Here is a 21,269-nt window from a genome sequence, read left to right on the forward strand (position 1 = left end):
CCTGCTTGGTGCCTTTATCCGGTTTCATTTATTTTAGCGGTCGTCTATTAATACTTGTACTTGATCACGTTTAAGTTGGACAGCGAAAACTTACTTGGGCTAGTACAATAGCGTTAAACAAACAGTTTAATCCAACTCTCGCAATATGTATTTTATTAAAATAATGATTCAATAATTAAGATTGTCCCCCAGTCGGACAAGAGCGACACCTTGTGGAAACTGTTAGCCAAGTTTCACAAGTGGCGAAAATACGCACAAAGTGCCAAGTTTCTATCCGACTTAAAAGTGAGATGTGAAGCCTCCACGGTGGAGGATGACTTCAGCAATGAAGAAGCGCGATACTTTCGGTAATGTCCAGAGCTTCCCGGGCAACGAACGGTACTTTCAACTTTTTTTTTGTAATTGATAAGTTAAGTTTTCTTAGCTGAGGAATTGACATTAAATGAATTAAAGAAAGGCAGGCGTTATTGTGACCGACTGAAAGGTACGAAGACGAGCCATTCGTGACCGACTGACCACCGACGTGACCGATTGTGCCCGACGAAGAAATTCACCCTTCTTGTATTGCTGTATAATCCGGATACGAGCACTTAGTGTTTTTAGAGCGAAGTCATCCTCAAGGCCGATGTTAACCTCAAGGACGAATCCAACCTTTCTGTGATGTTTCCGACACAATGTGTTTTAACAGCAACTATATAATTCAAGTTAAACAAAGTGTATTGCTTCACATGCACATCTGCAAGTAGCGATAACGCTGGTACTGCAGTGCCTTCGTACTCAATTCACCTGTGCTTTCTCCGCTACAGAACGTTTCGAATGCGAGCAGAACGTACACCCCACAGTTGTAGCTGTCTAGTTGGACTCCAGCATCCGCAACATAGGGAACCACTCTGTAACGTCCTGGTGTAGCCGGCATGTGTTGCACAGGTTTGTGCGCTACTACTCTAAGGGTACCAGTGTAGCTGCTGCTCATGGAATCATAGTACTTGATAGTTGTCTCAGCTGTGTTGATCATGATACCGCACCAGTGCGTGCCGTTACAGTTCACTGGAAGCAGTATAATTCGCCCAGTAATACAACTGAACAAGTGCTTTAACTCTTCGTCTGGAATGCTCACATTTCCTCTCTCCACGATACCCCATATTGCTGGGTCAACAGTCATGACTTCCTGCCATTGCCTCTGCCAACGCAGTGTCACTAAGTAGTGATCTGCATGCAAAGTCAACGATCCGAATCTACAAAATACGTATACAAAGTGCCAGTTGCTGCTACCCTTAAAATATGCAAAGTGCTTACCCTTTCAGAGAAAATCGGAATTGCTTCTAGTTTTGACGCCAATTCTGCATCTGGTTCGGCCCGAAATACAGGCGAAATATCCAGCGAGAAATCAATTTCTGAGATCCATTTTACGGCTCTCTCGATATTGTTTAGCTCTTTGACTGCTTGGTGCCATAGCTTCATGGTTCTCAGTGTCTGCATCCCGATTACAAATAGACCAGGAAAATCAACTGCAAAGTCTAGCTCTGGCAATTCCTTGTGCTTCTTTTGTAGGGTAACTACCTTTTTGCTCGCTCGCTGGAGTATCTCTTTGGCCAAAATACGAGAAATGTCGATTGGATCCATGATAACTTTGTTAGCCGGCATCTTCGAAATAACGTAGGGCATTGGGGGCTTCATCTTCTTATCAAAAACAAATAGCTGGAATCGGTGTAGCGGCTCAGCACATGATGCGTAGGTAGGTTCATTTGAAAGGAGAACCTGGACTGTTTTGAGGCTCATTTCTTGGTCGTGAAGTATCGAATCATCTTGTGCCATTAGGATAGATACATTCCTCTTCGCTTTCTTAGTCTTTGCCTTCTGCTTCGGGCGGCCTCGCAAGCGTAAGGGACTTGCTATCTCGAATCCAGGTGATTCCGCATTAATTGGCTCGGATTCAAGAACTTGAGTCAATTGCATCACCGAATGATCCACCAAGTGATCCACCGATTGAGGCACTGACTCCTCCGACTGGGACACCGACTGCACCGAGTGATCAACCGCCACCGATTGAGGCACCGACTCCACCGATTGAGGCACCGACTCCACCGCCTCCACCGAGTGGTCAACCGCCTCCACCGAGTGGTCAGCCGCCTCCACCGAGTGGTCAGCCGCCTCCACCGACTGAGCCACCGACTCTACAGACTCCACCGACCGAGACACCGACTCCACCGACGCTACCGACTGACCCACTGACTGAGGAACTGGACCCATAGACGACAGCTCCTTGATCAGCTCAAACTTTTTTTCAGTAAACATCGTTGATACTTGCGCTAACGCCTGAATTGCCACCCGATATTCCGCCATTCCCAGCGTGCTTACAGCTTCCGTTATGGCGGTAGCAAAGCTATTAGCTTGGCGAAATTTGCGTTTAGAGTCCCACGGAAGCTTTGGAAGCGATGCAATCCGAGTCACAGAACAGCTGTTCCTTTCGGTCTCCAACGGAGGACGCGTGTCATTCATCGAAGACAACAACCAACGAGGATGGAAACACTGAGTCGGAATAATTGTCTCCTATTTCAGTTGCTGACGCACGTAGAAAACATGCCTGCATGGCAATAGCCGCGTACTTGCAAATAAACACGAACACTCCCAGAAAATATTTGAAGCCAAACACTCATCTAAGACCATTGAAGAATTTACAATCTCCTTCATGTGCTTCCAGGACGCCTCAAGTCTGTTATTGGGGTTGTTGCCCAACGTCACCGCACTTTGTCTCGTGAAAGAACACCACATGTCCCTGCACCCGTCCCAATCCTTCGCAAAGTAAGTCTCAAACGGGTGATTTAAGGCAGCCTGCTCTGTGTCCACAGCAGTACTTAATGCTGCAACCGACTCCACACTTCCACCGACTGCAACAGATTCCGCACCCGATTCCACGATTGCACCAGATCTAGCCGTGGCGGTGCCAAGGCTGGTACCAATACAGGTCAAACGTGTCATGTAGCGTCGGTGCTTTTCATACTCCCGTTCCGTTTTTGCGTACACCAACAGATTGACAACTGCCCGAAGCTGCTTTTTTTGCCACGGCGAGAAGCCATAGTCAGCGCATGCAATCTCCTCCCGCAAATATTTCACAACGTGAAACTGACAGAGAAGTATACGAACGTCTGGAAAAGCAGTCTGCAAAACTCCAATTTCGGTAAAGTCTTTGTCCACGATCACACACTGCAGCTTAGTCCAGGAAGGATTCTGCTTCTTAAATTCTTCACACGCCGAAAACAGCGTTTCACTTCGTTCATTTTGTAGGATAGCGTGCTGTACGTACTGACCTTTCCCGAAAATATCATGAGCCATGAACGAAAAAATCTTGTACTTTGAGGCGTTGGTACCATGCGTTGCGTCGATCATTAAAACTTCAGGGAATCTGCTAAAAATGTCAATCATGTGCTTCGTTTGTAGTGTAATACACGTAGCGATTTTCTACAAAACCAAACACACACATTTAGAATCAAACTGACCGATTCACAATACTTGAGACGCAAAACGAACCTTTCCGCCTGATGGGTCCACAAAAATATGCCCTACGTTCCCTTGAACAGCACAAAAGTCCACCATCCATTTCTTGATGCGTTGAGAACGAGATGACACGCCCTGGTCTTGTTTCTTTAGCTTCCGGATTAGGTTTCGTACATCTTGAGGAGTTGGATCGCTGCTGGTGTTCTCCACGATAAATTTCAGAATGTTTTGCGTCTTTGTGCCTGACTTTCTGAGGGAGTCGACCGTCGCCAAAACATCTTCTTCTATAGCCGGTCGATTAGCGGGATAATGGCGGTACGTACGCAACCCCAATCCGTGGTTGTGAGATAATGCAGTCTTAGTGACGCAAACTGCAAAATGAAGAGGGGATGTGTTCACCACTTGAACGCAAGCGTTTATCTGTATACACACATGAGCAACGTTAGCTGTTGAATAGTATTGTTACATAAAGTACCGATCAGTAACCGACTGTGACCGACAGTGCCAGACTACAACCGACTGTGACCGGCAGTGACCGACAGTCAACGTCTCGCACCTGGGCCTTGCACTCGATCGGGCGTACTTCCTGACGTGGCCTCTTCCCTTTACCACGGTATCTGTACTTGCCGCCATGCGTGCAAATGAGCGTCTTTGCGTACGTACACCATGCCTCTGGGATGAGCGTTGAAGACGGCTTCTGGGCCTTCTGGATTAGCCTGTTCCGTTCTGCCACGCTTTTAGTTGATCGCACTCTAAAAACCTACAGTAAATTGGTCAAACCCGTTGAATACTCTCATAATGTAATACATAGTGCCATCAATGCCCTTACCTGGTAAGTCTGCTTCTGATACTCGTCCAGATACGAGTGAAAGGCTTCCCAGGACTGAAACTGCGTTTCAACTAAGTCTGCACAGACTTCTGGAGATCCTCTTCCGCTACTACCTCCACTTGTTCTCTCGCCAGGCGTATCAGTCACGCTTGAATCCTCGACACTCCACGTCGCCGCACTGGAACTACTGGATACGGCGGAGTCGTCCACCCAGCTCGCGTCCGAGCCGTCATTCTCACTGCCCCCGCTGTAGGCTTCCTCTGAGGGCCGCTTCTTCGACGCGCGTGCAGGCTGGCGCCGATCCATTGCTGGCGCTGTTCTTCTCGAAATGGAGTGCCCCTAAATGAGCGGCACAAAAGCTCCGTATACGGGTATACAAATTTAACCGTACGAGGGACTCAAAATTTCCTTGACAATTAATTTTTTAAATAACGACTCTCTTAAAAAAATCAAATTGTGAAAAGAAAATCCAGCCCTGTCACTAGGTTTACTCACTATTGTGACGGGTAACACTCGAGCGAAAAACTGACGCCGGTGCGTCAAAGGGATGACGCCCAAGCCTCTGAGATGCGATGCAAGTGTGCATAATGCTACAATGCTACATGTACTGCATTGCACACATTCAAGCAACCCTGATCTACCAGCCCTCGAAATTGGAGCGCAGCTCAAGCTTAATATACAATCCTCGGTACCTCTTGCCCTGTGTAGGAACGTGAACACGTACATGTATTAATATTACCGCTGGCACCTTACTCGTATCTGTCAAGTAAATACACTGTGAAAAGAAATATGGGTTTAATCCTTAAACAATTATACCATAAGAGCTTCCCCGCGTCAATTTTGTGATTTAGTAAGGGATTTTAGCTTCGCAGCTGGGAAAAAATAAATCGGCAGATTTGCGTCACGTCATTTTTCTGCAGATATCAGTGCTATCGCCCACTTTCATAAATGGGCTAAGTAAATGAGAGAATCAAACATGGTTTAAATTTGCTCTTAATTTCAAAAATACCGATATTTAAACGCATTTTATGGGTTTTTGTCACAAAGGGTGCTTTGCAAGATCACCCAGATTCTCAACGGTTTGGGGTCCAAACCGAGACAACCGATCCTGGTCCAGCCAGTAGGCACTCCCAAAAAAGGCTCGTGCATACAGACTTAGGAAGAAGAAGGCAATGGAGAAGGTGCAAGTGTACATGGACAAGTGGGCCAAGGACTTGGAGAAATTCCCGGTACTGCAGCAGGCACAGGACGCTACGGGTGTGGAGAAGCTGTACCTGGTGGCTGGTGGCGCGGCGCTGCTTCTGCTGCTGCTGCTCGTCGGCTTCGGCGCGGGACTCATCTGCAACATGGTGGGCTTCGTGTACCCTGCCTACTGCTCGTTCAAGGCCATCGAGACTGACGACAAGAAGGATGACGTGCAGTGGCTCACGTACTGGGTCGTGTACGCCTGCTTTAACCTCGTCGAGATCTTTGCCGACTTCCTACTCTACTGGATTCCCTTCTACTACGCCTTCAAGCTGGGCTTCCTGCTGTGGCTGTTCATGCCTTCGACGATGGGCGCGTCTTTCCTCTACATGCACTTCCTGGCACCCTTTCTAAAGTCGCAGGAGTCGCGTATCGACCGTGCTATGAAGGAGGCGGTCAGTAGCAGCGGCGCTGTCATCTCGGACATCAGTGGTGTGGCCCGCGACATCGGCAAGGACGTGTCCAAGGCCGTTGCCAGCAAGATCGTAGACAGCTCTTCCCAGTAGACTGCCCAAACAGGAACAGTAAGAAAAGAGTAGTAAGTGAGTCCCCCTTCGATCTTATGAGGAGGTTATGACTACTACATGTGTGAGGCATAAGCTAGCTTGCTTTTTGTATGAATCAAGTTTTCCTAGTTAGAGCTGTCTTGCGGCTTAGTACTACTACTGAAGAACATGTAATACTGCTTGTGTGTTTTGAAAATATTACTACGTAGTACAGTACTAGTACTACTACTTGTATTGATGAATGTACTGAGATACTTGTTACCATCTGACGTCGTTTTAGGCTATGAGCAGCGCGTCATATGCGTCGTGGGCCAAGTTCGACGTGGAAAAGGAGCTTGAGCGCGTGGACCAGTTAGAGCAGCGTGAGGAGCAACTCAAGAAGCAGCAGAAGCAGCATCAGGCCAAGGAGAGCGTCGAAACTTCGGCCACGCAGGCGGCACAGCAGTCTGCGGAAATCCTGTCGGCTCAAGCTGCAGTTGCCGCTCTTAAGGCCAAGAAACGAGTGCGCAAAAGCCACAAAGAAGATCACAGCAGCAACAGAGAGGCTGATAAGGCGGATAAGCTGCAGACTCAAGCTGCGCTCTTCAATCAGAAGCACGAGCTACTGCAACAGATTCTGGAGAACCGACGACTTGGAGAGAGAGCTGACAAGAAGCAGGCTAAGCCGCTGTTTGAGAAAGCTCTGGCGGCTATTAAGAAACTGGAGGAGCTGGTACCGCATCTTCTCATAGTGGAGCAAGAGCAGCTTCAATTACTCGGGAAGGAACCTCTTAAGTCGAATCAAAGCGACAAGAGTCATGACTGCAAGCACGAGGACAAGGAGAGCCACTCTTGTGGTACCAATTGCAGTCACGAGAAGAAGAAAAAGACGAGGCCGGACGAGTCTCTGCCCAAAGAGAACGACCTGGAGGCAATTATTAAGATGTTTTACAAGGACGTCTACTTGGGGATTGGCTCTTGTGATCTGGAGGAGGGGAGACTAGCTGCGGCCACTGAGGCGCTCAAGGAAGTTCTGATACGAGATGATATTCATATCACGGCGTGGTGGAAGAGGGGCGAAGCGTTTGAACGCATGAACGCGCCATTACTGGCGATGCTTCACTACAACCGGATCGCCACTTTGGTTCATAGAATAATTCGCATTTTATTTAATGTTGTGCTAACTCTTCGCTGTATAGGATTCTGAACACGAAAGCGGAACGATTAATCTGGATCGAGTGAAAGCTAAGCTGCTGAACGAAGGCGACGCTGCGAATGGTGAGCCACCTTCTTACTACGTGCTTAAGTTGTAACTGGGTTGACGTTGTTGACGACGGAGACAGACAGCCACACGATCAAGGGTTTAGTATCCGAAATGACTGAGGATCGGACGTCTAAACAAGTGCTCGAACGAGTCCAACGGACGTTTCAAGAGGCCAACGTGCTCGCGGTCGAGAACTTCTTCGACTACTCCACGACGAAGTATGAAGTTGTTCTCAGCTGTGTGGAAGTGCTGCGCGCTCGACCGGAGTTCAGCTCGACCACGGAAGATCAAGTGTCTTGCGTTCTTCGAGTGGTGCGTGTCAATGCTTCATGTCGTCTGACAATGCGTATCCCTGATGTTTTAAACGCTTCGGGTAGCTCGAGATGTCGTGTCATTTGAACATTGCGAGCGGTTGCCTCGAGATGCAGCGGAACTATTCGAAAGGTTTAAAACACTGCGAGCAAGCACTTCAGTGTGATAGCAACCAGGTGGCGACTCATTTTCGAAAGGGGCAGCTGTACCACGCACTGCACAACTACGAGCACGCACTCGGCTGCTTCGAAACAGCAAGAGCTCTCGTACCTGTCGCTATTGACAGTCAAGTCAACAAGCAAATGCTAGCTACAATCTCAAAAGAAACAGACAAGTGCGAGTTCGACCGTAGCCAATACGACATGGCGTATCTTCGAGCTCTAAACACATAAGTAAATTGCAACGTATTAAGAGTTAGCTCCTTTCGTCGTCTGAATCGGACGGTGGGTGCGTCACGATTCGAGACGCTATGTCATCCAGTCTTGAGCCGTACGAATGCATGTCGGTGTATACTGGTGACCGCGATTCATTGTCGCTCGCTCTTGGTGTCGGGTATGCACTGCGTAGTCCTCGTGACGAGAGGTTTTGATGCAGCTTCCCCGCTCTTTGACGCGCTTCAAGCAGAGCATCGTCGTCTTTCAGCAACGTGTTGATCTCCGCCGCTGTCTTGCGCACGCCTGCACCAACGTCTAGGTTTTGACTGAACTCGTACTGTTCGAACTCGTACTTGTTGTATTCCGTCGCTAGCTCTAACAGGAACGAGGCACGGGCAGGCGATCGCGTGTCCTTCAGAACTTCTTGGGAGCCGTTAACCAGCAAATATTGCAGTAGATTCAGCGCCTTCTTCAGCAAAGCTGGGTTCTGTTGGTGGTCGATGAGGATCTCCCAGATCCGCGCCTGAATGCACGGACAGTCTACGACGTTGTGTGTGCGCGACGCCAGTTCGTTCATGACGGACATGGGGATACCTGTCGTTTGATGACTTTTTGTCACCAAAGATGCCAGAACGTTTTCTTCAACGGGGAGGTGCTCGTCTAGCAGGATCTCGGCAGGCGTCTTGGGCTCGCCGTCCAGTGCAGACTTGACGATCTCCACCACTTCATCGAAAGCAGCTCGCAGCCGGTCCATGGTGATCTGTCGTCTATCAACAGTCTAAGCTTGCAAACCGTTCGAGGGATGCACCAATTTTAGAGACGAAAGATCACAACAAGGAACGAATGACAGGTTTCATCTTTTTGTTAACCTAATTAACAGCGAACTTGTCGATGGAAACCAAGGGATTAAGCCTGAATCTAACAAGAGGCCGACTTCTCCAGAAGCATGCTCACGTCGGCGTATGCCAGACCGATACTGGTTACAGCGTCATCAGCAGGCTTCGCTTTCACAAAAAGTCCGGGAGGTCGCTGTCCGACGTGTAGACCCATTCGCCTCCGATGATCTGACCTGCGTCGTCCAGCTCGAGCAGATAGTAATAGTACCTGAACTGGTTGATCTGGCCCGAGGACACGAGCCCGCCATCCGTGTACGTCTCGTAGATCCACGACAGTCGCGACTTGACGTACACAATACTTTTGGCAGCACTATTGAACGGGTATGCCGCGAGACCATAAAAGGTTTGAGCGGCTTCCTCGAGCGACATGGCCGTCTGCTCGAACACCTTGAAACCACGCACAGGCTGGTTCCACACCTCCGCACCGGCGTCAACATCGATCACAAAAGTGGCGTTTAGCTTACCCAGGATGTTGGCAGCCGCAATGTGGAAGTACGCAGGATTCATGTCGCGGTAAGCGGCGTTCGTGTGTCGACCATACGCATCCGTAGCGTCATCGCCACCGTTATAGCGCGCACCCGTGAAGACAGTTTCGACACCGGCACCATCGTACACGTTTGATACGAGAGCTTTGATGTCCATGGGCTGGAACGTGACGCCGTTGTGCATCACGGGACACTTTGGCTCTACCTCAAGAATAGCGGCGGTGCCCAGGCGTGGCAAATACCGAACCAGGTAGGGATGCAGTATCCTGACGTTTTGCCGGCACGAATGGCGCACTTGCTGCCGGTCTCACAGCTCTGGTCCGACTGGCAGGATCTACGTTGACTCTGCGAGTCGACACCGTTGACCTTGGACACCTTGTTCATGAAATCCGTAGCATCAAGACCAAAAGCAGTGGCATACTTTTCGGCCGGACTGGGCTGTCCTTCACTCCACACGACATTGATACTGTCCTGGAAGGTGGGCCACTAAGGTCCAGCCCACGGAGACGGTGTCTGAACTCCCTCCGTTGGAAGTTCTGCAAGGAACATTTCCATTTTCGTACCATAGAAGGCTTCGAGTTTGGCGATGTCCTTGTTGGTGTTTTCTTCAAGACGGCGACCCGTTGGATGTTGGGTTGGACGCGGTTGGTCCTTATCACGACCGGCAACGGCGCTTTCGAGCAGATTTCGCAAAGGACTGGGAGTCGGTTGCGGGTTGGGGCGCCCAGTAGGTCGAGGTTGGTCCTTTTCACGACCGGCAACGGCGCTTTCGAGCAGATTTCGCAAAGGACTGGGAGTCGGTTGCGGGCTGGGGCGCCTAGTGGGTCGAGGTTGGTCCTTCTCCCGACCGGCAACGGCGCTTTCGAGCAGCTCACGGGTGGTACCTTTTCCATTCCATCCCGTACCTCGGTTGGTCTCGACGACACCAGTACCATTCTTGCTCGACGTACCGCTGCCTATCCAAGAAGTGGCCAAACCGATGTACGCATCCTGGTTGGCATCGGTGGCCGGGGTCTCCTCCGACGTGATCTGCTTGCCTACTCTCATGAATATCGGCTCTGCTGGTACTCCCGACGCGTTAGCCAACAAGTCCGTGAATGTCACCGGCACCGTCGAAATAGTTGAGACTTTGGGAAGTGTGGGGTCTGTCTCGACTTCGATCGCGCAGTTTTGGTCGGCGACTTCGGCACCGAAACCGGGGAAGCCACGGCTGATTTTGTTCACCGTGTCAGAAACAGTAAACGGTTCGTAAAACAGCGATGCAGCAGACGTTCGCTGCATCTGCAGAGCCACCGCAGCCACTGCTGCGGAGACCAGGTAGGTGCTGGGCGAGTAGACCATTGTTGCTAAAGGGACAATCTACAGCTATGTCAGCGATGTCGCCTTGGAGTACAAACGAGAGAAATCGAGAATGAGCTTCTGCATCAGCCTGTAGATCTCAGAGTCTGAGTCAGATATCCTTCTAGCAAGATTACGAACCGAGCAAGCTTTGAGCATCAAAAATGTTTACAATCTGAATTGGCTCGAGTTGAGCCATACCGCATGGCTACAGTACCGGTACAGTGTACATGTATCATCAGTGGAATGGTCAATGAAGCCACTAGCTCAGATGTTCTCTCCAGAGTTTCTCCAGGGACGGCACTCGACCTAAAGAAAAAATCTCTAACTTTTACGTGATTTCATTGGTAAACAAAACTTTGCACCTGAAGAACATAATTTCTTCAGTCTCCTTCAATTTGGATGAACCTGTTATCTCCTATTCCATTTCTTATATCACAAAAAAATGTGGTGGTATTCTGTTTTTTGAACGAATTTGTGCGTACCCATATGTAACTGAATGCACCACTTCGTACCAAAAATAGATCGTTAAGCTTCTTATAACCAATACATTATCGGCCATCTGCAACCAAGGCTGTATTTCTGAAAATTCTGATCTCTGATTGGCTGCACGTAGCGTATAGACCACAATTGTGCCTTGTACAGCGCGAAACGGTGGGGTGGTGATTGCAACTTGAGTTGTTCACACGGTGGGAGGTTCAGGTCAGTTTTGCAACCCAATCTGATACAAAAAGCAAGTCAAGCTGCAAACGTACTTAGTGTAGAGCCAGATATCAAAATCCAAGTGAGATCAAGCCAGAAGTTTGCAAAAAAAGAAAAGAACGCCACAAGCCCCAGCACTATGACAAGCCAGTACAAGCGAGAGCTCACGAGGTTCATGCCGTGGTAGCGCTGTACTCGGAGATGGTAGTCGCCGTGAGTTAGCAGCCCTTAACTCGCAGATTGGAGCAGGGCGACGCCAAACAGCCGAAGTGCTGGACGAAGTCATGCGCTCACGGCGAAAGAGCCAACGAGAGCTACCGAAGATTCAGGCCATACTAAAGCAAATTGCCATGTAGCCATCTTTTCGGCGCGACGTTATTGCGCAGGATATAACTACATCTCCACCTAATCCGCCTCCGACTCGCCGAGCGTCTACGGCTGTACATTCAAAGCGGCCGAAATATTCGAACTTTGGCACGAATACCAGGTCGGATGCGGTGACCCGAAAGCAGCGAAAGACTTTGCGGCAATCGAGCGTGGTGCGAGCAAATTCGCCTTCTCTAGGCGAAAAGTGTTCTGGGACGTAGTCGCTAGCTCGGTGCGCTCAGGGTTTACCAGTGACGCAGCGATAGACAAGGTATATTCAGTCTATGGTAGGCAGCTCTCAGTGTCAAGTATCTTGGTGGCCCTCCGTGCGGATCGTAAGAATGGCGACCATCCTACTCTGCGTGTGTAGCTACCGCTTTGTGCACTTCAACACAGTCATCAGCACTAGTATTAACCAATCCAAATAGGGTTGCAAGCCAGGTTGCACAAAAGACCGATATTTCTACAGTAGTATTATCCGGTGGCCATCAATAAAACACAGAGGAATGTTGCCTGTGGTGGCCACGGGTAACATCAAAACCCATTCACCCAGTGAATGTTGCTTGGAGAAAACTGGGTGAAACAAATATCTCTTTTTGAAGCTTAAATAACCCAATGGGTGAACTCCAATAAACCAGCTGTGGCAGAAAAAAGCTCATTCGGTTCTCCTTGCTACAGTTAAAAGCTCCAATCACAGTAGTTTTGGAAGCAACATGAATCTTCTACATCTTGCAGCATGGTGGGTATTGCTTCTACGAAAGCGCTACGTCCAACGTCATCATTAAGAACCCTTTTCTTGACCAATGCATTTTCCTTAAGGGCCCACTCATTTACATTTAGCAATGCCTCGAGTGAGAACGGTGGCAACCGTCTTGGGCACGATTCCTGTCCCTCCTCTGGAGCGACCTGCGTCCAGCCACTTGAAGTCGTACGACAAGAGGATGATCGGCCGTTGGGTCGCTCGAATTAGCTCTGACATTGTCGGAATTCCTCGCCCGAATTGGTGCCTTACCCCGTCGCTTCGACGTGAAGTGTGAAGAGGGAACAACACCGCCCTCTGATTACACCATCGAAGGTGCATTTAAGTACCTGTCGTCACAGCGATGTGCAAGGCACTTGGGACGGACGACACATGATACGGCTAGCATTACCGCAACGTATACAAAGCCCAGTGAAGCGAAGGGAGGGTCATCCACAGCAGTGTACCCAAGGACGCGTGGACGTGCGGTCCGACTGAGAGAAATACGGTAAGGGTGACATTGCGAGCGAGGTGAGCTTGGTCAGTCGTGAATTTTATCTGGAAACCCCGAGTTGACTTAATACATTTGGTTTTTAGTACTTAAATTGCTATTTTTGTCAACTTGGATTACTGTTTTTTGCCCCGCACGTCTAGAGCTCCCTATTATAGATCAGGGCAAGCGTCCCGTTCCAGGGCGACTCGCAACAGCAACCGCGCCATCTTGGCGCCCGTCTTTGCTATCGCCACTATCTTTGTTTGCTTCGGGTGGAGATAGTGCGCCTCGCAGTCCAATAGCGGTAACTCATAAACCCCTTACAGCTGGAATCACTAATCCGCCACTGGCAAATTCCGCTAGAAAGAACAGTAGAAGCATTGTTTATTTACGACCTCTTGCGAGCTTCAGTTCGAAGTTTTACGTATCAGTTAAGAAAGGGCTATAAATATGCGATCGCTAAGTCCGATTGCTGATTAAAAAAACGCGGTGCGTGTACAATTGCCTTAACTTTTCAACGCATATATGCCAAGCTCTCATGGTTATCGTTTGCAATAGCCCCGCTGAAAATAATGATGCTAAGGTACATGAGTCTTACCCGCATAAGAGCTCGTGTTGGAGTTTGTATTCGATCTAGAGTAAGATTTATGTAAAAACCATGCATCTTAACAGCAGTACTATGCATTTAAGAATATGCAAGTTAAGAGAAGCGTCTCACGAAGTAAGCTATTGTCGTGTTCGCAGTGATCAATCTGGTACGTTTTTGAACATTGTTTGCTTAAAAAAACGACTTGTTTAATGTGAGCAACATTAAGGATGTAGCTGTGTTCAGGCTCAAACCTTCTTCTTAAATTTTCGTCGATACATGTAATTCTTATACCTGTTTTATTTACAGGAGTAATTTTACTTTCGTTCGAGATTTTTTTTTTGCTTTCGTTGGAAATTCAGAGCTTCCCCGTGTAATACAGTCGTGCACCTCCAATTCGGCACCGGTATCAGTCGATACCCTGCCATATTTCATGATTACGCGAATCGGATGCGCAATTACCTTTGTCAATCACCACCCTAGCCAACGGCTTTCCCCTCCTCGCCGAGGGATGACACGCCGCATCGATCTGATTTTAAATTTTGGATCGGACGTCTTCATACAAACACACAGTTTGATTTTTACCGCCAAATACAATGGGACATCGCCCTTCCTCCTACATGTCACACAAAAGCAGTCTTTGTGCGAGAAGCACAAGTCAGATCCTGCATGCTCTCACTCCGAACTTGCTCGTTGGGCAACGGAGCGCTTTAAGACCCCCAACTTGGGGGCCCCAAGCAGTAAAGCGCACTACCGTCCAGAGTATTCTTAAGCGGTCCGCGGAAGTTGCCGCCTTGCCGGACGCCTATCGCGACCGGAAGCGCTCTTGCGCGCCCGCGATTCGCGCGTCTGATGCCAAGATTATGCAGAAGATTGGCGTATATTTGGTACTGAATTAACAAATAAAATATCAGTGCACTGGATTTGCGTTTGTTTTTTGCTTTATGTTGTGCACTTATGCCCTGGCACTGTTGATATGGTCCGCCCTGCCGAATTGGAGGTGCACGACTGTACACAACATTAGTACAAAATCGGTAAGATATTAAAAAATGTATCTATATTGTCGCCTAAAGCCAGCATCAATTCTAACAGGTCTCGAATGGCTGCAACGCGACCCCGACAACCATCCCATGGCTGATGCTCTGCATGTCCGAAAGGATCTCAAACACGTTCGGCACAGCAAAGCAGCGTGTCGAGTCTTCGTCTCCATCCGAAGTGGGAAGTGGCATCTGGTAACTCGCTGTGATAGCACGGAACTTCGCTGGCAAGAAAGCTTGTGGCTTCCACGTGATCAAGATCTCCGTCGTCTCAACGCCGTTCACGAAGAAGAAAGCCAAGTGGCCGAAAGCTCGCTGCAGATCCTGCAGTAGCTCGTGCACCGGATCAAACCCAACCATCACCGGAACAGCCGTCAGATCCATGTTCTTGTACACCGACGCCACGAACGGATGCTTCTTGTCTCCATCCACGCGAATCCTCTTGGTCGGGAGGTTCTCCGTAGCCAGCTGGAGCATCGCATCGAACTCCATTTTGGACGACGAGAAGGCGGGTTTCCAGCCAGAAGACGACGCGCCAGACGCCAGCCAATGCACCAACAGGTCGTACGACGCGCGAGCTAAAGAAACCAAGCGCTGCGCCACCACTTTGTCCGGCGTGAACCGCGTCCAGCTCGACAAGCAGTCCATATCCTCATAATCAGCAGCAATGAACATGGCAGGGTGGGTGGATGGACTCGTACTGGACGCCTCGAAGCGCTTGAGGATCTCTCGACGCTTGTCGTCGTCCAATGACGCGTTCAGATCCACAATAAACGGCACATTCGGCCAGTCAAAACTCGCCATTCGCTTCAAAAATCGGAGAAAACTCGACAGAACCGAGTGAGGAGCGGACGTAGAAGCACACGACAGGAACACGTCGGCTACCAACAGCTCCACCGCTTCGATCGACAAGACGTTGCTCAACGCCTTGTCTGCCAGCCAGCGCTGCGCCAGTCGAGCTGTGGGACCGTACGCCGTGTTCTTCGTATGCAGAGCATGCACCGTACTCGCGTGCTTGGATACGTAGTCAGCCTCACGTTTCGTCTTGACGTACTCGGGAGAGTGCACAATCGCGAGCTTCTTAGCTCCCGCAGCACCTGTGACCACACTCAGCTCCTTCTCGCTGCGTATAACCAGACGGAAAACGTAGCCTTTCATGAACACATCCACGCACTCTTTCGCCACTTCACATCGCAACTTCAGTCTGGACTGCAGTTCGTGGCCGATGTGCACGTAGAAGCCCGTCTTGGCGTGCATCAGCGCCTTCTTGTCGCTCGGCCAAGCCGAAGAGCGCTCGAACTTGACATGTAGCACTAGCGGTTCGAGAACGGTGTTGACGTGAGCCATCGGCGCGGCATCCATCTTCTCTCCTTTCGAGTACGCCAGAGGGTGTGGCTGTACGGGGAAGAGACTCGTGTAGCGGAACGCAGCGTGCACGGGCAGCACATCTGACACCTTGAGTGGCAACGAGTCCAAGTCCCGCAGCGTCTTGGCAAACGCGTTGAAAACGACCCACAACTTGGACACCGCGTTCATCGTCGACTCGAACGACGCGTTCGCTGTCTTGGTCTTTAAAGTGGCAGCGTCCTGGACGTCCAGAGCCGAGTACAGCGCCGCATTCGACGTCTTGATCTGCGACAACGTGAGTTGAGGACAGTGAGCTGGCACGATGAAGTTGACGATGGCGTCCAGCACTCGGTGTCGGTTCTCCGAGCCGATTCCTTCCCACACCACAGCTTCGATGATAGCGCCGTCCTTAAAGCGACGAAGCTCCGATTTCCCACGCCAAAACTCGCGGAACTGCTTGCTCGCCACTGTGTCGTCTGCTGACGGCCCTTTGTCGACGATGCGTAGCGCGTTGTCCGAGTTGATACGCAGTCCGACAGCCACCTTTCGCTGCGTCGGCAGCGAGTAATCCTGCATCCCCCACTCCACGTCGTCTTCGGTAACCGGTCGCACGAGACTCACACGGTCTGTCAGCGCTCTGGACAGCACCAACTCGAGTTTACGCCGCCAGAACCTCTCCAACCCGATATCGTTGATCTCTCGCTTCTCCTCTAACGTGTACGTGTCTTCATCGGCATCGTCCACGGGACAGGGGGCAGGGAACCAGTAATACTGGTCGTACCGCGTCCAGAACGCGTGCTTGGCGATGAAAAGCGAGCGGAAGTCGTCCATGGTACAGTGCTGCACCAGTCGGACCGACTCCTTGGCTGCTTCTCGCAGCTCTCGCCACGCACTCGTCGACACGCGTGCGAAGAGATTCAAGCGGCCAGAAGAGTCCAGGAACACGAGCTCGAACGCCTTGCGGAACGTCTGCAAGCCCTCAGTGGTCAGCACTACGCCGTCTTCGCTCGGAGGGAACTGCAGCGCCTCGCTCTCCAGTTTGTGCACTGCGACGAACTGCATCAAGACCTTGAACATCTGGTCCGACGGCGTCTGCGCACTGATCCTCTTCTTCTGGAGCAGATACAGCAGCAACATGCTCATGAGGAAGCCGTTGACAGAGTCCGAGGCCTTGTGGAAGCCTCTCTGCCTCAGCCACACTTTGGCCAGCACACAGGCCTCGCACAGCTGAGGAGCCTCTTGCAGCGCAGCGTGCAGCTCGCGCGTGTGTTGCCGTAGCAGCATATCCTCCAGAATCGAATTGTTGTACACGGGCGTACGACACTGTTTCATCTCCGCTTCCGTCATATTGGGCTCGTGCTTGACGTTATTCCTCGACGGAGCCAGTTTCGCCAGTTTAAACAGCTCCGTCGTGGCCACGGGAAGCACGCGGACGCGCACCTTGCCGCCCTTGATACCGTGCTCGCGTAGGAACGCTGAGCTCACGTGCAACAGGGCTACAGTCTTCTCATACTCGCCGTGCCAGGCCTGGAGCTTTACTTCGCTGAACAGCTCCGTGTGACTCTGTAACTCGGACGCCAACACGCCTAAATACAAGTTGCGCTTGTCGAAATACCGGTAATTACCGAAGTCTTTGGGTAGAAAGCAGCTCTGCGGCATCTCGACTGCCAGGTCGATGGTTAGGACGCTGTAGTCGCCGCTCTTCTGGCCAGCGTAGGCCATATTCTGCAGGATATAACTGCCTACGATGTCCAGACGTGCAGGACGCTGGAAGGGCAGCACGATCTCCTTGCGCTTGATGTGGTTGCGCACTAGTAGACCTCGGGCCTGCAATGCGTCCTGAGTGACCTGTTGCTCTTGCAGGTTGTGCAGGATCTCCTTCACTTGGAACAAGAGGTTTTGTAGACCCGATGACGCCTTGGCGCTGGGTTTGCGACCTGTTGCGGCCAGTAACTCGTCGATCTGCAGGCGGAAGAACGACGCGCGGTAGGAAGTTGTGGGGTCTGCAGCGCGCAGATGACGCAGCTCATGGTCGCTGGGCAGCGCGTACTTGGATAGAGCCTTGCGCAGCTCAGATGTCGACGTCGCCATGGCTGAACTGTTGCAACCTTTGACACTGTGGCCACCAACCGATTGGCAGTGAAATCGTGATCGCTTTGGACAGGGGCATTGAAACAAATGGCTACACGTAGTCATTTTTTAGTCGCAATTCAATATAAAATCGTGATCGCTTTGGACAGGGGCATTGAAACAAATGGCTACACGTAGTCATTTTTTAGTCGCAATCCCAGATCATCATACGGACTGTTTTCGCTGTACTTTCGCTCATTAACCGGTTTTCTTCGACCGTGTCGATTTCGACTAGTTCCTCGCCAGTCTTGCCGGTACTTTTCCACTCGTTGCGCTAGACGATCACCCAGTCCAAAGAACAGCCCATCTTGGTCAGCAGTGGCTGGCGACGTAGACAATTATCGTACAGAGCACTAAAGCTACGCATACTGGAATCAGTGATGAAATTGCTGAATGAAGCACCCAGCGAATACATTTCGAAGCGAAGCCGTGGAGCTGCCCTCTATTCTTACGCTAGCTAGGATTACCGGTGAATTTATTATTGGTGGAACTGTCGAGGAAAGACCACAAGTTTATCTGATTCTGTCAACCGTAGTTCTCTTCCTTCACACATAAGCAAAAATATGCTCGTCGCTTCGTCCCCAACAGCATCGTTTTGCGCCAAAGAAAAAAAAACAAGCGAGAAGCTAATTTTTTTTCGCGTGGGTGGCGAACAGGGCGAGCAATCACACCAGCTCACTCCAAGCCACGGTTGCGATGTATGCCTCGAAGTAATAACATGAGGTTTGCATGCATTGTTACACATAGATTAACTATAAAAATTAAAAAGAGGGCTACTTTACCGCCACCATATAGATGGAACTAGGGTAAACCGCAAGAGTACTCTCACAGCAAGGCCCAAAGTAGCAGTAAACGTTTACCGCAATCTCGGCCTTACTCGACGGAGTATAAGATAATTAAACATTTAAGAATAGATTAATTGCCAAAGCGTAGTCGTCGAAACCAATTTGCCGACTACTCTACTAGCTCAACTCTCTCGTACCAGATGCCAGCTAGTACCAATTTTTACATAATGGCATGTACAACGAACTAAAGCATTATGCAGTGCAAACTAACATCATGTTAATTACTGTCAGCTGGCCTCACCAAGAGGATAGTATGATCTGCTCAAGCCTTACCCATTTTTTTTCCGTTTTAGCGCAAGAATAACTTGTGTAGCTTGTCCAAACATATAAAGTGAGGTATCCAATAATTCCTAGAAGCCTTCGATTCAGCGTTGCTCGCTGGGTGGTCATACTATATGGGGTTTCCTAAAAAAAATTACGAAAGGAAATGTTATTTAGTTTTATCAGATAATCAGGAAATATATTTTGATGATTTATTTGAAGACCAGCTTGTGTTCTACGCCTTTTGGAGTGTACTGTAACGTGTCTGATCTAGCCTTGCACGCCGAGCTTTGGTCGTTCAGTGCCGATAGGTCCAAGAATCCGTTGGCTGTCGGTAGGGAACTTCCTCTACCCCGCCGGTGTGTATCTTACTGACACACGACCTATTTGTATTTCGGTTTATTTTTCTGTCCAATGTAGTCTGTAACTAGTTAGCTAGGCCAGTCACTAGATCTACCGTTCGTCCGTCCACCAATTCGTTCGTCCGTTCCGTCGCCGTCCAGCTGCTGTAGGGAATTGTAACGGGGTACGTAGCCCTAAGTGTACCCTGGTTACATGAGGTGTGACTCGTCACACTTCAGGAGTATGACACGTCATACTTCGGCATATTTGGTACAAAGTACCAAGGTCGTCCAAGGCCAACCATTGGTTGATGACATTGCATTTCTATAAGTGACTTATAGTTTGTATTAAGCCCAAGCTTTATCTACCTATAAATATACTCAGTTTACATTCTACCTTAATTAGGTCACTTCGCTCTCTTTTGAATAAAGAGGGGACCTGTGAACTGCCGTTCACTGAGAGTTTGTATACTCTCGGAAGCTAACTTCCTCTAGCGCAAGGTGCTGTGCGACCCCGTCACACTTGGTAGCACTCGTAGTCATTCCACGCCATCGCGGGTAGACTACCTGAACCTCTCCGAAGCTCGTTGCCATGACCAGGAATGACTTCTCCCATCTGAAAGACTCTCAGTTCGAGTCGGTTCGGAAGATGGCAGGCATCTTCGGGATGGAGGCCTCGCAGAGCCCGGTGGTGTCAACACCGGCCGAGCAGCTCGAGTGCGTCAATGCGTTTGACGCGTACGAGCAGGGGATCATCGCGCATGTGCGGAAGAACCTGCAGGCTCCGGCGGTGGAAGCGAATCCGCCTCACCCGAAGCCAATACGGCTGAAGGTTAAGCCGTATGAAGGAGAGGAAGTCGAAAACCTTTAGTTCTGGGTCCGAGAAGTAGAGCTCGCGATGGACGAGGCTCTGATCTCGACCGAGCAACTTCGTGTTGCTTTTGCACTCTCCAACCTTAGCGGCCGTGCTAAGTGTTGGGTGTACACACGGGAGCCAACATCCCCTGGATGTTTCACATCCTGGGCTCAGCTGTGTGAACAGCTCCGAGCCGCGTTCCTCCCGGCGAACTACGAGTACCGCCAGCGTTCGCGCTTCCTCTCGTGCAAACAAGGGAGGTGTGAACTGCACGAGTACGTGCAAGAGATACGTGAGCTCATGGCGTCCCTAGTGGAAAACCCACTCCCCGAACACATCAAGATGACTGTGTTCATGGACGGCCTTCGAGTGGGCCCCGCTCGCACTCAGCTGTTCCGGGTGCAGTCAAACACCCTTGAAGAGGCGATTCGAGTGGCTCTTCAGGAAGAGTACAGCCATCGCCAGGCGCGTACGTCGGCCTCAGCGTGGCCTGGGAGTTCCTTGTCGACTCCCGGTCGAGCGAGCCCCAACGGACCAGTTCCTATGGAACCTGGGTCCGCCGAACAGCGTGACATCCGCTGCTTCGGCTGCGCGAAGATGGGTCACTTCAAGCGCGACTGTCCCGCGAAAAGACTCCGCAGACGGTCTTTCCCCAAGCCCGTCCTCAAGGGTCGCTGGCAGAAGCCAGGATCCCGGGGACAGGGGAACGCCGGAAATCAGTAGGGGCGGGGCGCCCTACTGGGAAAGAACTAAGTCTTTGTGATGGGTGCGCGGGTGGCGCGTACCACGGGGACTTAGCCCCTGAGAGTCTTCGCACTCTCGAATCGGCGAAGAGCAGCGGCG

General features: G+C 50.4%; 7 protein-coding genes across 7 annotated transcripts; 3 read left to right on the forward strand and 4 right to left on the reverse strand.

Moving 5' to 3' along the window:
• Positions 1-5,474: 5,474 nt before the first annotated feature.
• PITG_08332 (uncharacterized protein) lies at positions 5,475-6,121 on the forward strand (the record flags this gene model as incomplete). Its single annotated transcript, XM_002903682.1, has 1 exon — positions 5,475-6,121. The coding sequence occupies one exon, from the start codon at positions 5,497-5,499 to the stop codon at positions 6,073-6,075; it is 579 nt and encodes a 192-aa protein (XP_002903728.1).
• A 211-nt stretch (positions 6,122-6,332) lies between these two features.
• On the forward strand, positions 6,333-8,022 carry PITG_08333 (uncharacterized protein; the record flags this gene model as incomplete). The annotated part of the gene is made up of 3 exons (XM_002903683.1): positions 6,333-7,198; positions 7,394-7,636; positions 7,696-8,022. The coding sequence occupies 3 exons, from the start codon at positions 6,359-6,361 to the stop codon at positions 8,020-8,022; spliced, it is 1,410 nt and encodes a 469-aa protein (XP_002903729.1).
• Positions 8,023-8,044: 22 nt separating this feature from the next.
• On the reverse strand, positions 8,045-8,758 carry PITG_08334 (uncharacterized protein; the record flags this gene model as incomplete). The annotated part of the gene is made up of 1 exon (XM_002903684.1): positions 8,045-8,758. The coding sequence occupies one exon, from the start codon at positions 8,756-8,758 to the stop codon at positions 8,045-8,047; it is 714 nt and encodes a 237-aa protein (XP_002903730.1).
• A 253-nt stretch (positions 8,759-9,011) lies between these two features.
• On the reverse strand, positions 9,012-9,569 carry PITG_08335 (uncharacterized protein; the record flags this gene model as incomplete). Its single annotated transcript, XM_002903685.1, has 1 exon — positions 9,012-9,569. One exon carries the CDS (start codon positions 9,567-9,569, stop codon positions 9,012-9,014), a length of 558 nt encoding a protein of 185 aa, XP_002903731.1.
• Positions 9,570-9,871: 302 nt separating this feature from the next.
• On the reverse strand, positions 9,872-10,666 carry PITG_08336 (glycoprotein elicitor-like protein; the record flags this gene model as incomplete). Its single annotated transcript, XM_002903686.1, has 1 exon — positions 9,872-10,666. The coding sequence occupies one exon, from the start codon at positions 10,664-10,666 to the stop codon at positions 9,872-9,874; it is 795 nt and encodes a 264-aa protein (XP_002903732.1).
• Positions 10,667-10,927: 261 nt separating this feature from the next.
• PITG_08337 (uncharacterized protein) lies at positions 10,928-12,828 on the forward strand (the record flags this gene model as incomplete). Its single annotated transcript, XM_002903687.1, has 4 exons — positions 10,928-10,942; positions 11,483-11,638; positions 11,913-12,078; positions 12,632-12,828. 4 exons carry the CDS (start codon positions 10,928-10,930, stop codon positions 12,826-12,828), a joined length of 534 nt encoding a protein of 177 aa, XP_002903733.1.
• A 1,866-nt stretch (positions 12,829-14,694) lies between these two features.
• PITG_08338 (nucleolar protein 6, putative) lies at positions 14,695-18,499 on the reverse strand (the record flags this gene model as incomplete). The annotated part of the gene is made up of 1 exon (XM_002903688.1): positions 14,695-18,499. One exon carries the CDS (start codon positions 18,082-18,084, stop codon positions 14,695-14,697), a length of 3,390 nt encoding a protein of 1,129 aa, XP_002903734.1.
• Positions 18,500-21,269: the final 2,770 nt, after the last annotated feature.

Source organism: Phytophthora infestans, genomic scaffold (assembly GCF_000142945.1).
Source record: "Phytophthora infestans T30-4 supercont1.13 genomic scaffold, whole genome shotgun sequence".
NCBI lineage: Eukaryota > Oomycota > Peronosporomycetes > Peronosporales > Peronosporaceae > Phytophthora > Phytophthora infestans.